This window comes from Stigmatopora argus, chromosome 23 (assembly GCF_051989625.1).
Source record: "Stigmatopora argus isolate UIUO_Sarg chromosome 23, RoL_Sarg_1.0, whole genome shotgun sequence".
NCBI classification, from domain to species: Eukaryota; Metazoa; Chordata; class Actinopteri; order Syngnathiformes; family Syngnathidae; genus Stigmatopora; species Stigmatopora argus.
The window spans coordinates 7,756,896-7,775,591 of record NC_135409.1 but is presented as its reverse complement, the minus strand read 5'-3'; the positions used below and the strand labels follow the sequence as shown (position 1 = coordinate 7,775,591).

The 18,696-nt window shown below is 49.4% G+C and overlaps 1 protein-coding gene and 1 long non-coding RNA gene across 11 annotated transcripts in view; both read right to left on the bottom strand.

The window, feature by feature from the left end:
- Positions 1 to 18,696, bottom strand: part of LOC144068766 (uncharacterized) — a 227,688-nt gene that overhangs the window by 11,904 nt on the left and 197,088 nt on the right. The gene's annotated exons all lie outside the window — the stretch shown is intronic.
- The window catches only part of lmo3 (LIM domain only 3), a 68,065-nt gene continuing 54,247 nt past the window's right edge, over positions 4,879 to 18,696 (bottom strand). For 5 of the 8 annotated variants that reach the window (XM_077594079.1, XM_077594081.1, XM_077594080.1 and 2 more), the window contains 2 exons: positions 11,680 to 11,805; positions 5,527 to 6,704 (listed from right to left, as the gene is read on the bottom strand). In XM_077594079.1, the coding sequence (XP_077450205.1) occupies positions 6,599 to 6,704; positions 11,680 to 11,805 (232 nt within the window). In that variant the 3' untranslated portion in view covers positions 5,527 to 6,598. Of the gene's footprint in view, positions 4,909 to 5,018; positions 5,098 to 5,526; positions 6,705 to 11,679; positions 11,806 to 18,696 lie in introns of those variants that run through there. The other 3 variants (XM_077594083.1, XR_013298373.1, XR_013298374.1) reach the window with 3 other exon arrangements.

Below are 18,696 nucleotides of genomic sequence, written 5' to 3'. Positions count from 1 at the left end.
AGAGCGTTTGTAACGGTGACTCTCGGGTGGCTTTCCAAGCCTCGTTCGTTCCACGCGGTCAGTCATGTGCATTGTTAAAATGCATCGACTCGATCATATCCCTTTATTAAAGTGGGATGGCGCTCCTCCCCGCGGGATTGGCCGATTGTTAAGCGGCGTCTCCCTCAGCGCCTGATGCATTATTCATGCCGGCTGTTTGGGTTTCTTTGTGGTCCCCGCGGGCGGGTCCCAGGTAAGTCGCCCGTGCCCCGGTAGCGCTCGCTCGCTCGCTCGCTCGGTGCAGCCGGGAGGCCCCGGGGTAGAGCCCGCGGCCGTGGCTTTAGCCTAGCCGCTCCCCGGAGATCCCGCCGCTCAAGCGCCCCGATCCGTCTTCAAAGAGCAAAAGAAAGACGGCAGTCTCCGAGTCCTGCTTCTCTTTCGCTCTTTCTCCGGCGCTGGCAACGCCGGCTCACGGCGATCGCTTCCCCTTCCTTCCTCTCTGCCCACATATTCCACCCAGAGCCAATTGGAGATTCGGTACGTGGGCGCGTTCTCAAACGACGCCGGTGCGGTCGAGGGTTCAGCGGCGGAGGCGGCCAAAAGAAAACCTCGGGTGACTTTGCAGATGCAGAATGACTAGCTAGCTAGCTACCTCGCCAAACAAACACGGCGGCAGCGGGGACGCGGAAAAGAGAAGATTGAAGGATCAAAAATACGGCTTACCTTTTCTTTCCAGTCGAAGCACCCTTTGTCCCGCCTTCCCTCGGCCTTTCGGGCTATCGTTTGGCGGAGAATCAGGAGCGCCGGGTCCTGTAACGGGACGGAGAGCAGCAATTACGTGGAGATCCTCCGGAGCTCCCGCCCGAGAGTCTCCCGAGTCCCCATTAGGACGGAGGCCCGGCGTCCTTATCGAGCCGACCCCCGCGCAATTACAACGCGCTGTCGTTAGCGTCACCTCGGTACCTAAAAATGGCGATTCTGCCCTTTTACCGTCACTTGCTCTTCACGGGGTTGTTTGCGCTCACCGATGGGGAGTCGTTGAGAAATAATAAAAGTTAACTTGCCTTCGTTTCATTACTAGTAAAAAATGGGGTCAGAGCAAAACTACCACGACCATCATGACATTTTCCGAGACGGCTCAACACGCCACCGGGACCGTCTCCACCAACCGACCTCTTTGACCTTGGGAAGAACCGCAACGAAACAAGACAATAATGCCGACCGACCGAGCCTGTTGAAATCCTTCCGCCGTTCTGGCTTTGATTGAAGAAAATGAGATGATTGATGATCTTCTCAGCTACCTATCATTCACGTCCTAATGGCAATCTTGCAAATTCCTCCTATTCGAGCCATTTGATTCCCCGCTTCCCCCCGGCGAGATTGAAGAGAGCCAGAAGGGCCTTTGGAGTCTCTTCCGGCGTTTCACGGCAACAAAGAAGACTTTCATTGCATCTAAACAAACAAGCGAGGTGGGAAAATTGCCTTTTCAATAATCGGGCTGAAGCGTCTTGTTCACCCTGAAAGCTTTTCTGAAGGTTACGGTGGCGAACGAGGCCGCTTGGAGACCCCCCGCAGATGACAATCATCTTTCCAATTTGCTTGAGATCAGGTCATACGGAAACGGCGTTTCATAAACAAGAGCCGCGGGAGCCACGGATCGCTGCCGCCGCCGCCGCCCTGGAGAAGCGAGAAAACAAGCTAACCCCGCGACTAAAGAACAGACTCCCGACCCCGTTCCCATTCCAAAACAGTGTGACCCGGCCATCGGTCGGAAAGGCACCGCGAAACCCACTTCTTCCAAATAATATTGGCGTGTGTGGCATTGACTTTCTTGGCACGCTCCCCCTGCTGGTCGGGCTCGTAAACTGGGATCCGGTAGGACTTTAAAGATGAGATTGGCGGGGCCAAAGCGATGAGTTGACCGGGTCAGACTTGCGACGGGACATGGGCGCAATCAATGAGCTGCTAATTGCGTCTCTCGTAGAGCGTCTCTCCGTCCGTCCCGTTTATCGATAGGTTGTGACTCCATATTAAAGCTTTTAATTGCCCTCACCTTCACTAATCCCCAAAGTTATTGCACGGGTGCGCGCTTATGACAAATTAAAACAATAGATTAAATACAAATATGGCCCGAGAGGACCTCGGAATCAAGTCATTTGAGCGTGTCCAACATTCTTTCAAATCCAGTCCGCCTCGGTCGCAGGCGTCTGCGTGTCAAAACAGAAGCGCGTATTCTTTATCTCACGCAAAGAACATTCCTGGGAGCCACGCCGTGGGAAAAGAAGCAAACGGAGGCAATTGGGCGTTCCCACACTAGGCCAACGAGTTGACAATTAGCCGTAGCGCCCTTCAAAGCAGCCCGCGGTGCGGGCCGTGCTATTTTTATTCCTAGCGCTCGCTATCGGATCGACCCCGGCGCCGTGTATTCTTAGGCGGAGCGGACTAATTGCTGGGAGAGCCCGATCGGCCGGGGCCTTCCACTCCGATCGGACGCCAAAACACAATATCCGGGATCGTGGCAATAAAGCGCTAATGACCCAAACGAGTGGAATTTATTTGCCGGGGCGGCCGTCTCTCCTTGAAAGGGCCAAAGGATAAGGAGTCATTAAAGCGGCGTTATCTGGTCCAGATAGCATTGGCATGTCTGTCAAGATCATTATTTTTGCCCCTGGAGCCGTTTGGCAAAGGAGAGCGCCGCTAACTCCGGTCGGGGTCAGCGTTAACACGGGGATGAAGACGCTAACGATACGCGGCCTGGCAGCTAATACTTTTTTTTTCTTTTTTTCTTTTTCCAGCGCTTTTAATGACTGGGGAATTCGGATGTGGGAGACTTTTGTCTTTTTTGGACGCCGCCTTCTTTACTTTTCTCAAAGTCCCGTCTCATTGTTTCGAAGCTGTGATGAGGGGAAGGGGGCGTGTTTTTTTTTTTTTCAGGAGGACCACTTATTTATCTCTACGTTAGGCCACAACACGGGTCGAAAGATGGCATCTTCACAATAGTCACCTGATTTTACCCTGAAAACGACTCCAGGATGAAGTCACCCTCGTCCACGTGCTCAAAGGATTGGTCTTCTGTGGCCGGGGTCCTTTAGGGGAACCTTTTGGACAGAGAGAGAGAGCCATAAACAAATGCTATTTTCAAATGTTATTCTTGAGAGCCATACCCGAGAACAGAGGTAGGGAACCTATGGCTCGGGAGCCACATGTGGCTCTTTTGATGGTTGCATATGGCTCTGAGCTAAAATATGGAAACCGGTGGTGAGAGAGCCGAGTCCCGAATGCACCAATAGGAACGTCACGTCGGCACTGTGGCATTGACTTTTTTTTCTTCATTAGTCTTCTGCATCTATTCTCTCATTGATACTCATTGATATTCATTGATTAGCAACAGCGTAACAATGTTGTCAAAAGAATTCAAAGACTTTTTGTACTTTAAATGTGGTAAAATGACTAAAAAATTGGCACATTTTCATGTATTTTCACTTTTAAATTGTGAGTATGGCTCTCAGGGAATAACATTTGAAAATAGGAATAGTTTATGGCTCTCTCTTTCAAAAAGGTTCCCAAAGGTTGCCCTAGAATTTCACAGTCAAATTACATTAAAGTACATTTTTTAAAGTACATTTTTTTTGCCTAAACAGCTATGCTGTTGCTAATGAGTGAGAGTATACATGCAGAGAGGTCAAATTAAAAAAAATAGGTTTAAAGTGGAGCTAGCGGTAGCCTGCCGATGCGACGCTCCTATTGGTGCGTTCGGGACTCAGCTCTCTCACCATATTTTAGCTCACAGGTTAGAGTAGAGCTCTTTGCATTCATCAAAAGAGCCACATGTGGCTCGGGAGCCCTAGGATCCCTGATCTACGGCGCTGTCGTTGTCTTTTTTAACGTCCACCCTACTACGCTTTGCGTTAGGCTTTAACTGTCTTTGATAAATGGATTTGAGAGTCGCGTTACTCGACTCAAACAACGCAATGGGCTCTTTAAGTCCAAACAAAAAAAAATAGGGTTACCTCATCAAAGTAATTCAATTTGGGACGCCTTAAAAGCTTGCGATAACAAAGTCGTTGGAGTCCAATAGGACCTCATGGCGTGGACTAGACATTTTTCGTCCGATATTTGGACAGATTTTGAAAAGAAAATCCGCCGCCTTTGATTTAGTTGACATTTACTTTGAGTTAGCAGGGTTTTAACCATCGCCGGCCGGCCGATTCCATTTCTCGCCGTCCCCGGCGCTAGCGTGGCACGTAGCGATTCCCCACACGTAAAAAAAGGTGAGGACATAAATCAATTTGCGTGACAAAACAACACGCTTAGCGTTTTCTATTTATCCCGGAGGCTGTCGGGGCGCGTGACAAAGCCAGGGTGTACTTTGCACACCAAGTCGTCCGCCACGCAGAGTAACGAACGGCGTGGCTCGCCATGGATCATGGCTGTCAGCCAAGACAACACGGCGCTAACGGCGCTAACGGCGCTCGGATTCGGGGGCCCGCACAAAATAACCCAAGACACATGTCCTCCATTAGCGGGAATCCTCCCCGCGGTTGCCGCGCTTTCTTTTAATTTGGCACGGGTGTAATCTCCCATCCGCTGCGAGTGTTTTCATCTACTAAAGGACTTGCAACAGCTTGAGCCTAATCAAGGACGTTCCCCCCTCTTTTTTTCTTTCTCTTCCTCGCGTCTCTGGATAAGGAAATTCAATTAGCTTAATTGGGCTGGCTGGATAGGATCCTGTGTAATGTGATGGAAGCATCGCTTTCACCCAAACTACACGGGGGCGCACTTTTGGCAGCACCTCGCTAATTAGCGCAATAAGTTGAATCCAAATGTTTTACCTCAACATTCCAAATTGAAATCCAGGTCATTAGTGGAAATAAGCCGCCGACGCTCTCCGACGCTCTCCGAGATCAACGAGACTCCATTTGAAGGCTGCTCGAGGCAAAGGAAAAGGAAGCACGTCAGCATTTCATTAAGCTTTTTATTATTATTATTATACATTGGCTTGCAAACAAGAACAGGCTTTGCTTGACTAATAAACTTACTTTGGTCATCGTTTGCCGGAAAGCCGGATTTCAAGCAGCGATGGAAGATGCTGACAATTTGTCTGTCGAATGGTCAAACCTGGAATAAGACAAAAAAAATGGCATTTCAGCTTGGACGATGTCGACTTTGGACTTTGGTGACGAAGCATCTTTGTCATTTTGTTGTCTTACAAAACTAAAATGGGATTCCATTCCATTTTTTTTTTTTTGAAACCAGCCCCAAGCATCAGACAAATGGAAGAAATGATTGCACTTCAAATCAGTTATATATCATAAGCTGCAACATGCTCCGCTGGTTAGGGTAATGGAAGAAGTGGCTTTTCTTTTTTTTCTTTTTCTTTTTTTCCTCCGCCGGTGGCTGGTTTGCATCTAATGCTTTGCCCTTGAGCTAGAGACTTAACCTTGGCAGCTGCAGCAAACACCAAATGAGTTGGAAAGTGCAAAAACGGAAATTTCCCGGCTAGGACCAACATTCCCTAATAAATAAATAAAAAAACAGACACCCAACCCTGTGTAACACAATAAAACTGTATTACATTTGTGCTTAAAATTATTACAATTACAGTATTTACAAGCGTTGTCCTAAAAAATAAACATTTCATGCTGGATGACACATTAAAAGAAAGAATTGTACAATAGGCAAGCAAAAGGAAATAGTCTTTTGTGTGTTTTTTTTATGTACAGCCACATTTTACAGAGAAGAATTTCAAGTGAAGAATGAATGCCAAGTACAAGCGGAACAGTTTGTTTACGCTCAAAATGATGAGTAGCCAGCAGAATGGATTGCGTTCGAGTATCGGCGTGTCGACCCGTGCCAAATTCAGGACAAGAGCTGCGGAACAAATAAATAAATAAATACACAGAAAGTTAAGCCAACCTTTCAATGTCTATCCAATGACAAAGTTGAATCCATTTAAACAAGAAAAAAAAAGTGGCAAAGGTGGGAAGGATGGAACCAACCAATCGTGGTGTTGAAGAAACGTGTTAGCTTCAAAGATTTTTGTTCCAAATCCTTCCCAATTTGCCAACACACTTTGTAAACGGTCTGATTCGTAGATATCATTCTTACTCCAAAGTATTCCCATAAATACTACGGACCTGTTTTACGTCCTCCGTGGAAGCCGGGATTTGAACAGATGTACAGACTTGAGAAATTCTGTCATGAAAACGAACGTAAAAATACAACAGACTGATGTCGTATTAAAAGATGTTTTTTTTTTCAAGCTCCTCTCTTAACATTTGACAACATTCAGTAAAAAGGTGTTTATCCCAAAGATAGACTGATTGACAATACCTCTGTGTGTGTGTGTGGTTGGACGGCGCAGTCCTTGGGGGTGGGTCCGTCCACAACTCACTTTGGGTCGTTTCCTTTGCCCACAAGAAGGAGGCGCTCACAAACAAAGCAAACTATTCAAGTCCAACTGCGCCGCAGTCTCTGGTATGGCTATTCTTTCTGTACAGCCGAGAAGGCCAAAAAGGCCTTTCCGGCCGAGGCCTCGTTATGTACACGTCGGGTAAAGAAAGGGCCGTGGCGCTTTTTGGTGGCCTCCGTCTTTTCCCCGCTCCTCCTCGGACGAGGGTCAGCGGACCTGGGGAGCGTAGCCCTCCTTCATCAGGCCCTCCTCGTAGTCCGTCTGGCACAGGATCATGTTGTTCTTCAGGAAGAACTTGTCTCCCACGCAAAACCTAAGCGACAACCAAAAGACACGGTTAACGCTCGCTCGCTCGCTCGTCGGTAAAGGTGGAGCGAAACTGTCGGCGGCGGCCGTTTGTCCCTCCAGGCTTGCCGTAAAGGCAGAGCAGCTGGAATCAATCTGTCCATGACTTCCTGAGTTTGTATTTAAACACCAATTGGTTCTATCATACCTGTCAACCTCTGTCGATAACTGCCCTTATAAATGATTATGATTCCCCTTACAAACCCCCCAAAAAACCTTACAAACACCGTACGACTCGTTTATAAGGGCAGTTATCGGCAGAGGTTGACAGGTATGGTTCTATTGTCATTGTCGGATGGTCTCCTGCATGCGTCCTGCATATTCCTGCAGACTCCCGTTTTGGTTCCAAGCCTTTGTTGTTTTGTAGATCCCTTTTGATTTATTAAAGATGTTGTTTTGAAGCTAACTGCCTCGTTCCCCTCCTGCTTCCCGCGCCTGGGTCCTAATCCATCAGAAACCAGAAAGACGGCGAGGTCTTTCTTGGCTCCGGCCGCGGAGCCCTCCCGTCCGTCCAATATTTGGCAGGAGGCGCTTTCGCTCTCGTTTGACGGATACGCAGAACCCACAATTCCTAGCTGCGCTTTATCGAGCGGGATTTGTTGGCTACCTGTGGGACCAATTAACCAGGGATCCTAAAAGGTGAGAGCGCTGCATTCTGGGAAAGAAGGCAAAAGGCACAACGCTCTAAGGAAGGGAATATCATGACTTGGGGGGGAAAAAAATAAAAAATTCTACCCATCGCTAAAGTACGAAATGATCCTGTTGGAAAAGAGGCTAAAAAGCGCACTAATATTTTGAGCTAGCGAAGAGTTTGTATAACAAAAAGAATTTTCCAACGCTCTCCCTGAATGGTAATAATGGGCTTCCCTCCTACGAGTTCCCTTTAAGAAATGAGCTAAGAGGGGATTGGCTGACTCCAAAGTGCATTAGCATGAAATAAACGCTCCTATTTGCGGCGTCCAATTATCGGCGGTGAGCAGCCAAACACGCCGGAGGTCAAATTTGGACACATTGCCGCCTCCAAACTCTCCTTTTTTTTCCCTGCTTACACTGTGTCCACTCCCGTAACGACCTTCCGTCAAGTCATTTTTATTTTTTATTTTTTTATTTTCTGCCCTCCTTCTCCTCCGGTCCAATTGCCGCCCCCCCCCCCCCCTTTTCTACGTTCACCTCACCCCCCCGAGCTGATTTCCTCTCCCCTATTTCACACGGACAAATTGTTTCTGCTCGGTGAAATGTCAACAGCATATGTGACATAGGTGCGGCAATTTTGATGAGGATATTACAGCGGGCCCCATCACAGGCGTGTCTAATAAAGGACGTCTCGGCGCCCCCGACCATTCCGTTCCATTCCTCCTTTCCGGAACAAACGACGGCGCGTCGAGGGCGAGCTGGGAAAGCGCCTGGCGCCTAAATAACAGCCAATTAGAATGGCGATGGGCGATAAGGCCCACTTTGGCACATATTCCGGTGAAGATGTTTTCTATAGGATGTGTCTTTCCTAATGAGGCCCATTAGTGGAGTCTCGACACCATTAATGCAATTAATTGCGTCAGTCACACAACTGCGCACTTTGTCCCGGTCGTCCTCTGACGCTTTTTCTGCGTCTCTTTCCCCTTTTCCTTTTCTTTAGCGAGAGGTGAGTGTGACTAATGAGTCTTTAGAGACCTCTTGTTGCAGGAGGGAAAAAAAACGACTCGCACGGGCGCACTTAAAGCACGCCTGGCGATGGCGCTTTTACGGGTTAACTAAAGAAGCGGCTACTGGACGGCTGAAATGAAGGATGGGAGGAGGGGGGGTCACAAATACTTAGTAGTAAGTACGGAAGGACAGTTGAAGGATTTGCCTGGAAAAGGCTTTGCTTTGTTTTGGGCCATTAGTCGCCCAAGCGCCGTCCTTGGCAAAGTCTGAAAAATTCGACGGCTGAAACGCCATCTCCCTCACCAACTTGATGGAGGAGCGCACGTGGCGGCGAGTGATCCTAATTGACAGAGCGTCATTGAGCCACCGTGGGTTTTTTTATGTTTTTTTCGCCCTGCGCGGTAGATGCGGGCAGGGGCGTAGGGGTGTGTTCTTCTTCCGCGCTGGCACTTCTCCACACCAATCATACACAAAGTGACAAGTGTGTCCCTTATTGCCTATTAGGGCCCTGTCTAACAAGCCTGACTCATGACATACAGGGCTCCCGCGGCTGAGCTTTGCTGCGCCTGAACCAATTGGCGGCAGGAGGAGGACCCCCCCCCACCCCCTTATCAGCGCCGACCTTCCCCTGCACCATCCTTGGCCCGCTCCCGCCCAAACGCCACGCTCAAACCTCCCTCCAGATCGGCTCCCCAGACGGTGGCCTCCAGCTCATCGGGGGAGAAATGGGGCCGGATGATGAGGCCGGACGACAGCCTCATCGATTAGCTGTCCCCCTCGGCCGATCTGCGGCTAACCGCCGGCCGGAAGCCGGTATCTCCGTTCCTATTCCCGACACCTGTTTTGGGAAGCGCTCGCCCGTTCCTTTGGGCTCGGGGAGGTGGATAGAATAAGTGGCCGGGCCATTTGGGAAGGTGGCCGTGTTGGATTTACGTTGGGCTCCCACAGCTCGGGGCGGAGACCGGGAATCGGGGTCCGCGTGGGATTCCGAATATTTTAACCACGGAAGACCTTTTTGACCTTAATAGTGTTATTCGGTTAGCTTTTTGTTTGAATCAGATTACCTTAAGTGTTTTGATTATGCGCGACTAAATGGACAGAGGAGGTTGCCGTTTCTTCAGAATGTCACGAGCCAGGACGATTCTCACTTGCAAGTTTCAACGCTAGAATATGTCAACTATGTCTCTCTGTTTTTATTAAAGTATACCTATTAATAAACCTATCACTCTCCAATTGATCCCACCCCTCATAACAACGTCTCGGCGCCGATACGTAGCCCGCCGTCAATTTTTACGGCGATGGCGACAGAGAACAAAGGTCACGGTCGCCGGCTCCGACGCGCTAATTGGCCGATGGCTCCGGCGGGCGGGGCCTCTGATAGCAGAGCGCGTGGCCGGTTCTACGGTGACGGAATCAGAATAATCAGCGGCGCCCGACTTCTCTGGGGCACTTTGAATTGAACGGAAGACGCCAGTTGATAAATGGCGGGCCGCGGGGGTGCCGGGCCGGGCTGCACGTTCGTACGTGATTGTAGCAATTCGACCTTCAAACGGCAATTTGCGCGGCGGCCGACCCGCCGGAGCCACGGATAATTACGCGGCGTGACCCTCGCCCGCTCTGTTTATCAGATTTCACATTTTCGGAGCGGCTTCGGCAGAAAAATCTCCGGGCCATTTGCTAGATGGATTAGATTGCTTTATTGAAGGGCCTGTCGGGGGAGCGGGTCAATGGGGGGCGCTCGCTCTTTGCTCTTTGTTTTAGGCCGGGGAAAAGCAGAGGGGACAGAGGACCAGACGACATACCAGATCGGCGGGGGGCGCCAGTCCGACAAAACGCGGGAGAACCTTTTTCAGGTCGTCCGTAACAGGGCTATTTGGGAAAAAAGTCCCATCCTGAGAGAGCAATTGACCCAAGGTCAATCTATAAACGTCAAGCTTTTGAACCTAAGCGGTAAGCGTTACTCGCTATAAAGACGTATTAAGGCGGCACAAAAACTTATGAGTGCAATTTCATTCACAAAACCAAATAAAAAGTACTTAACTGAATGAATTGAAGAAGATATTTTGTCACCACTGTCTCCAGTAATCCAGTAAGTGTAACATGGCGTTGCGGAATTTATGTAATCACTGTTGTTTCAGAAATGAGATCAATTAATAAACACTGCGTAAAAGCCAAACTTTAGCCGCGATAGTCCGCATAAGGTGCAAGAAAAGCTAGTTACAAAGTGGAAAAGAAAAAGTCAAAGCTGACAAACAGCTTCAATTAAAGCCAGCGTCACAGCATCAAGCGTCACAGCATCAAGCGTGGCGTGGCCAGGGTCCGGCAAAAAATTGGGAAGGGCGTCCAAACAATGTCTGCGAGGCCGCCCGGGCTGGACCGTGTTAAACGCGCAGACGTCCATTTTACTCAACAGTTCATCGGCCGCCTTAATACCAAAAGAAAGATTTGCCTGCGCTTAAGTGGCTTTTAATGTGAGCGGCAGAGCGAGGCTGGCCTGCCTGCCTGCCTGCCTGCCTACCGGCAGCCGCTGAACATTAGCTGACTTCTCCCATTAGGAAAAGCCACGCGGCCAAGTGGCAAGACAATAACCCGCCGCTAATTGCGCGTAACCGGCTCTCTCGCTTTTCACTATGCGCCATTTGTTCCGATGGCGCTCGCCGTCACCTTGGCCAGGGCCAACTCAACGGTGGTCGGTTACCCACGGAGACGCTCCAGGTTTTGTTGCGTTCAATGGCGGCACGGCGACACCTTCGAGACGAGGTTGAATTCACAATGTGGTCTGATTCGTCGAGGTGGTTTTGAGGTCGATTGGTCGCCGGTCTTTTGGTCGCCCACAAGGTTATTGATAATTACCATTTAGATCGTTGCTCAAATTCCCTAAATACAAACTGCAAATGACTATTTAGTCATACTTAATGCCCTATTAATTATCAGGCTACTAAAGAAAAGCTCCACATTTCCCAGACTTTTATTGTTATTTGTTAGAGAACTTGTTAAGACCCTGACGGACATCGCTTCTTAAAGGGACAGCGCATGTACATACAAACTCTTCTTCTACACTCACACGTCGGCTCAGTGAAAGTGCTCATGGCCATTGTTGCCTTTTATTCATGCATAGACCGTGTTGTTTTACCTTGTTTGGGCGCCGGTCTTTTGGTCGTTGCCCTTTTGGTCGCCGGTCTTTTGGTCACCCGTTGTCGAGGTCCGGGTGACCAAAAGACCGGGGACCAAAAGACTGGCGACCAAAAGACGGCGACCAATCGACCGCACACGGGTTTTGAGACGGCGGTCCGATGGCTCACCTCTGATTGCAGAGCTGGCACGCGAAGCAGTCCAGGTGGTAGACGTTCTCTTTGGCTCTCATGACCATCTCGAAGGCCGGGATTAGCTTGCTGCAGGCCGCGCAGTTCCCCGTCACGCCAAACAACCTGTAACGCAGTGAACGTTAGCATATTGGCGTGCGATGGCATATCGAGCGCTTTTCAAAGGTCAAAGTATCACAGTGGCGGCGGCGGCTCTTTGGGGATCTTGATGCTATCCGTTTGCCACAGCCCAAACCAAAGACCGACCAAAAGAAACGCAACACGGGTCAAATAACGGGAACTAAGTCGCGGGGGACCAATCTTTTGTTGTCAAATCCAGTCAAGTGGCTAACTTTTGCTAAATGGAAAAATTGAGAAGAATAGAATTGCGCCTGCATATTACGAGCGGTGAACTGATTTCTTACGGCCACATAAAAACTACTGATTAAACTGGTAAAAAAATGAAAACATGAGCACATCTTGGCATTGATGGACTTTTGCTGTATCCATAATTTTATTGCCACCATTTTCTATCCCGCTTGTCAAGTTGAGGGTCGCCGTCAGAGTGGAAAGCCAAGCCGCGTCGCCAGCGAGTCGGCCGAATCTGACGGAAAACTCGCCAAAACCTTGACTTTGAGACTCACTTTTGAGATTTGGCGCCATTCTACTGGATCGAAAAAAACTGCAAATATGGAGACAAATAACGCAACTCTACTCCTAAAGAGCCATAACGCAAATAAACAAGTAAACTAGCCGGGTTATGCAAGAGAGGCGTGCACTATGGGTGCGGATAAGGATGGCCAGATTGGCCAAAGCCAATGGAGAAAGAATGGCGGGAGGGAGGGCGGGGCCACGGCTAGTGCTGCCCGGGGGAGGAGCCTATTATTCCTGGGCCTGCTTCAGGGACTTTAATGGGAGTATTCATTAGGGATCGGGGGCTGTTACCAACACAGCACAGCGAGCGACCTAGCTCGGGCGGGCGGGCGGGCTACGAGTGAGGCTAGAATCTGATAAGGAAATCATATAACAAAATAACCTATTAAGCGGACTTCTCGGGGCACTTTTAGCCATCGTTGTTAAAATGATAAAACGGCCTGCCACTCTCCGACTCTGTAAGAGATGGCAATCTGATAAATGATCTCGGGGCCGGGGATACGCCGGCGATACGCCGGCGATACGCTGGCTTGTTTATTAACCTTCACAAAGTATGTTTCCCAGAGGCAAAGGAAGCAGATAGATTGCGCTCGCCCTCATGAATAGCGCCAGAATTAAGGGCCACTGTCAACACACCTTGAGACAACCCAAGGAAGGAGATTGCTCCCCATGTGGATGATTACAGACTTAATTAAAAGAATGATGCCTCATCCTTTGAGCTCTCTAAATTTAGCCACGTCGGTCGGTCGGTCGGTCGGTTGGTCGGTCGGCGTCCTTCCTCCTTTCCCCGGCTGGCCGGCAAAGGCGTATCGCCGAAAGGCGCTGGCGTGAAAGGCATGAAAGGCATGAAAGGATGACTTGTCTGCTTGCAAACAAGAGGAATTGATCTAAAAAAAAAGGAACAACAAAAAAGCCCGATCCGCCAGATAATGAGCAGGCACACGTTTGGGCCTAAAAGCGACCGACACAAAGTCACGGTGAGACGGACGGACGGACGGACGGCGCTTACTCGGCAGGGCTGAATGTCCTTGTCTTCCGGTAACCCGAATCATTTTCAGATAGCGGGCTCCCAGATTATAAACGATGGAAGGTATTGGCGTAAAGAAGAAGAAAAAAAAAGGAACAGAAATAAATAAAGCGATGTTATCAGCTTTCTGCCTGTCGGCTTGAATCAAAACAGTATTCCGTTTCATGGTTTTGTCATTGGCGCTGTCAGTCTCTCAACTCCTGAAATTTGCCTGAGCCGCTGGCTTTAAAAAAGTCCGCCCGCCCGCCTGCCGGGCTACTCAAAGATTCTCCGTCGACGTCCTCGTGTGACTATTCCCCGTTGTGTCTGCTGCTGGGATCGATAGCTAAAGTGAACTAAAGACTGCTACTTACCACGGGGATTTGTTTGTGTTGAAGTCGGAAAAAAAACTTGATTTGGGAGACAGTCTAAATAGCATCGTATTTTTAGCCGCAGTGTCAGTAACGAGTGCTATTTCTGTATTTTAAACACACAAAGGACGCACCGTTTTTTGAGACACATATATATTATATATGGATGAACATCGAAACGCAAAGGCGCTGGCTACCGGAAGCCGGTTTCCGGTGCGCAGTGACTGCTGGGACTGCTGAAAAAAGTACCCCGTTTGTCGAAAAAAATCCAAAAAGTTCTAAGTTGACACGAGCTTCATTCTACTTTACATGGAAGTTCTATCGCGTTCGAATTTGTCGGTTTATTTTGTGTTTTCTGAAATAAGGCCCTAATTCAACATTTTTTTTAGTTTTTGGGGAAGTTGTCGTTCTCCGCCTTGACTGAAAGAAATGAAAACTTTGATCATGTTTTCTAGCCCGTGAGCGCCATTGTTCTTGCGTGGGTGGGTGATGGATGTCATGGTTGAAAAGAAAATGAGAAAGCCAAAGACCCCCCAGGTTCCCAAACAGATCCCCCGGCTGCTTCTCATCCACTTGTTTGCTGCATAATTCATTTAGTACCTACGCGCTACGTTAAATGATTCAACGTCGCCTCGCGGCCGGCCTGTGCTCGACAACACATTTGCTTCTCAAATCAAAGACCCCCCCGCCCTTGACAACACAGCCTGATGACCATGGAGACGGCCCGCCCCTCGTCTTTTGACCGCCCCGCCAGTTGGATGTCGCGGGGGGCTAACGGCTCTCGGGGAGCGGGCAAAGGAAGCCCGGTTTCCCCGCTAATCAATTCGGAGTCCATCGTAGAAGGAGGGACGGCTCAGCCCGGGACCCCGATCGGCCCGTTCCATAAATTTAGGGGCTGCATTCTAATTGCTAATAAATAAATCTACCTTTCTTTCTTTCTTTCTGGCAGCCTTCTCTCTCTCTCTCTTATTCCAACAGCTGCCTGTTATGTCTGGAGGGCTGCGGGATAACAATGTAAAACAGCAGGCTTGACATACACTTAATATCCACGGCTGACAAGACAGCATGTATATTTAAAGCGCTCGGAGATGCCGACTGAAAATTAAAATTCATGCCCTGCGCAAATCTCAATTTGAAAGGGTATTGATGCAGTCCACGCTCGATACCTCGTATTGTCGGTCACCAGGCGTACGCTGTGTATTACGGCTCGGTATGGCTCACTGGTACCTATTTGATGAGTGCGGAGGAGAGGGGGGGGGACACCAATTAAATTATTCCACCAGGCTTTAGCCCAGCGGACCTAAAAAAAAAAAAACGGATTGGCGCTCGTCTCCTTTGGCGAAGGCGCGAGCGGCGTCGTGCCAAATGGATTGCTTCGGCTTTGGCGAACAAAGTGTGTCAAAAATAACAATGGCTGCCTCCCTCCCTCCCTCCCTCCTCGGCTTACGCGGGAATCCGTTTGGACCCCCCCCGCAAAAGTTGGGCCTTTGCGTAGCGCCACTTTGCCCAGGTGAAAAGTCGGAGCTTGGCTTGATTGCTGCCAAACAAAGGAAACTTTTGGATACGATTTCATTTGGAGTCACACGGGAGGCCCAAATGACACCAGTCGCTTTCAGACCGGTTCTTGGGTACACGGTCGATTGGTCGCCAGTCTTTTGGTCGCCCGGAAGGTAAGTGATAATTACCATTTAAATGGTTGTTCAAATTCCCTAAATACAAACTGCAACTGATTATTTAGTCATACTTAATGCCCTAGTAATTATTAGGCTAAAGAAAAGCTCCAAATTCCTGGACTTTTATTGTTTTTTGTTGGAAAACTTGTTAAGAAGACCGACTGACTGACGTCGCTTCTTAAAGGGACAACGCATGTAAAGTCAGCGACCAAAAGACCGGCGACCAATCGACCGCACACGGGTTCTTGGCAGAGCTCATGCTAAACGGGAGCCACCACTTGACAAGTTTGTCGTTTACCGGCGGGGGTGAACTCAACTCCACTCACTGAAAATAACTTGTATCTCCATGCTGACTCGTCATAGGAAGCTTAAAGACATGGACGCTTCTATATTTTTGAAACCTATTAAATTGATCATGAAATCAAAGTAGCGGAAGGGCCTTTTACGGGCATCTTTTCTTGAACTAAACAAATAACAGCGCCGCAGATTTTGACCAAGTTATTAAAGTCTTGCAATAACAGCATCGGGTATATATATTTGAAGTAGGTTTTATGTTTTAGAGTGCGGCAAATGAAATATTCTGTGTTTGAGTTTGAAACGTAAACTGCTGCACTTAGCCAAAGGTGTTGTGTGTGTTTTTAGAAGGGCTTGTTTTCCAGTAGCCATTTAAAATTCCAGCTGCTGCCTTCCTCCCCCTGACCTCCATCATTCCTCCCCCCCTTATCCCTCCCTCCCATCACTTCAATTGCCTGCCCCAGCCTTCGACGTGCATTCATCAGCTGGCGGATTAGAATTTGTTTCCTCACAAACCATTGATCATGGGCCTATTACTAGGCAAATGACAGTTAATTACCCACTACATTAACCACTGGGACCCAGGGAGCCGGCGCGTGTGCCATCAGTCAACATGATGAATGTGGCAAGTTCAGTAATGCATGGCCGTCCGTTCCTTCCCTCGCCCGCCCGCCCGCCCGCCTGCCACGGCGAGAACGACCCCGGCAGGCCGGGATCCGGCGTCGGGGCACCCGAGGAAAATCTATGCTAATCTGCATAATTACAGGCTCAGGGTTAATAACAGACAAATGATTTGTTGCATCTCAACATGGGCTTTTCTTTTTTTTTTCTTCAAAACCAGATCAAGATTAGTCCATTTGCCGTCCGTGACGACGTTTTATAATATCGCCGCAAAGTAAAGAAAGTTACGGGCCGGGGGGAAGGGAAGCCGGTTAAAGGTGGCAGATGTAATCAGACTCTAGCGTTCCTCACTTTAATAGCCTCGGCCCGCGTGATTGTCAGCGATTAAACAACGTTTGGGGGCAGAATTATTTCAATTACCGCGGCCGTGACCTGGGAATTGTCGGCGGGATAAGATTTTCTTCCCGGAGCGCGCCCGCCGACGTGCCCGGCTGCCAGCCTCTATCACTTCTCATCTGCACCTGGACTCTGATATCCTAATGATGAATTATGGGCCGCTCTTTGCGGGAGACGCCGCAACCCGACCGACTGTCAGCTCGGGGAGACGGCGCCTAATTAGCTGCCGTATAACCTCCGCCCAGAGGGTGAACAACATCTGCTTTTCTACACCGGGCCGCTTTCTAAAGATAAGCGCAAGGTCATGTTCTTTGTTTCTGGGCGCAGGTATCGGCGGGGAGGAGGAGCCTAGTTTCCCCACGTGACCGGGGCCAGACGACACGACGCCGGTCGTGTCCGACTTCCAGCGGAAGCACTGGCGTCCGTTCCGACCGAAATGGTTTTGGGTGGAGACTCCGAGCGGTACACGGTCGATTGATCACCGGTCTTTTGGTCACCTGGAAGGTTATAGATAATTAGCATTTAAATGGTTGCTCAAATTACCTAAATACAAACTGCAAATGACTATTTAGTCATACTTCATGCCCTATTAATTATTAGGCTAAAGAAAAGCTCCAAATTTCCCAGACTTTTATTGTTTTTAGTTGGAGAACTTGTTAAGAAGACCGACTGACTGACGTAGCTTCTTAAAGGGACAGCGCATGTACATACAAACTCTTCTACACTCGCACGTCGGCTCAGTGAAACTGCTCATGGCCGTTGTTGGCTTTTATTCATGCGTAGACTGTGTTGTTTTACCTTGTTTTGTCTTTTGGTCGCCCGTTGTCGCGGTCGGGGCGACCAAAAGACTGGCGGCCAATCGAGCGCACACGCTCCGAGCAGGTGTGGCGGCGGATAGGCACTCTACCCGGATGCCGGCCCACCTGCTAAACCGGGACGGCGGCCAAATAGTGGCGTGGCAATTATCTGCACCAAACACGAGTCCCACGAGTCGTCGCTCTTCACGGCTCATTTGACTAATCTCCACTGGAAGGGGATGATCCCCAAAAAATAAAGCGTGCAGGAGCCCCAAAGAGTAAGCGTTTCGAGTCCGATTGAAAATGGTGCCCACCCGGAGGTAAATGCTTCAAATAGCAAAATGGAGACTATAAATACGTTTGCACGCCGAATGGAGCGATCCGACGCGTCTGACGGGAATTTGCAAATGAGGAAAAGTTCCGAGAGCTCGGACTTTCCTCTCGAACGGATTGCGGCGGCCGCACTTCAAACGAACGCCAAATTGCTGTGGGGCGGGGGGGACGGGGCTGCCATTTTGTTCCATCAGATGGCATTCCTTCCACGCTTTCTGGAAGCCAAACAAAGCAGGCGCTCTCGACCCCGGCCGAACAAAATGGAAGCCCCCTCTCGACGGGGCAATTAAACGCGGGCAAAAAAAACGCAGCGCTCCGATCCGACGTGGGCGTGACCCTCCTCCAGAACCCATCGCCGGCGCCCACTTTGACCTCTCGGCACTTTGGGATGACGCGTGAAAAGCCCGTAATTACGGGAAATTCACATTTTTGGGAGCCGGGCGCATTATTGGCGAGGTAATTGCTCGGCGTGTGAAGTGAGTGGCGGCGGCGGAGGGGAGGGGTTAATGGTAGGCGACGTTCCGTTTAAAGCGCTACTTTGCCAGAAAGCGTCTCATTAAAAGGCTGAGGAGAAAAGGAAATGCCTTGGCATTTGTCTCACAAGTCAAGACTGGGGCTATTTCAAAACAAATAGTCGGAATATTCATGGGGAGGATTTTTGGAGGCTTCAAATGTTGCTACTAGTTGACCACTTGACCACATGTTTTGACCATGGATTGACATTGTCCCGATAGTGGAACATGGATTTAGAATCAAAAGCCTATTTTCCCCCAAACAGTACAGTTTGACGAGGGACGATGGTGCGAATGACCAACTCTTAAAGCACAAGAACGCGATGGGCAGATTAAAAGCAAACGGCGTGGAAGGCTGGA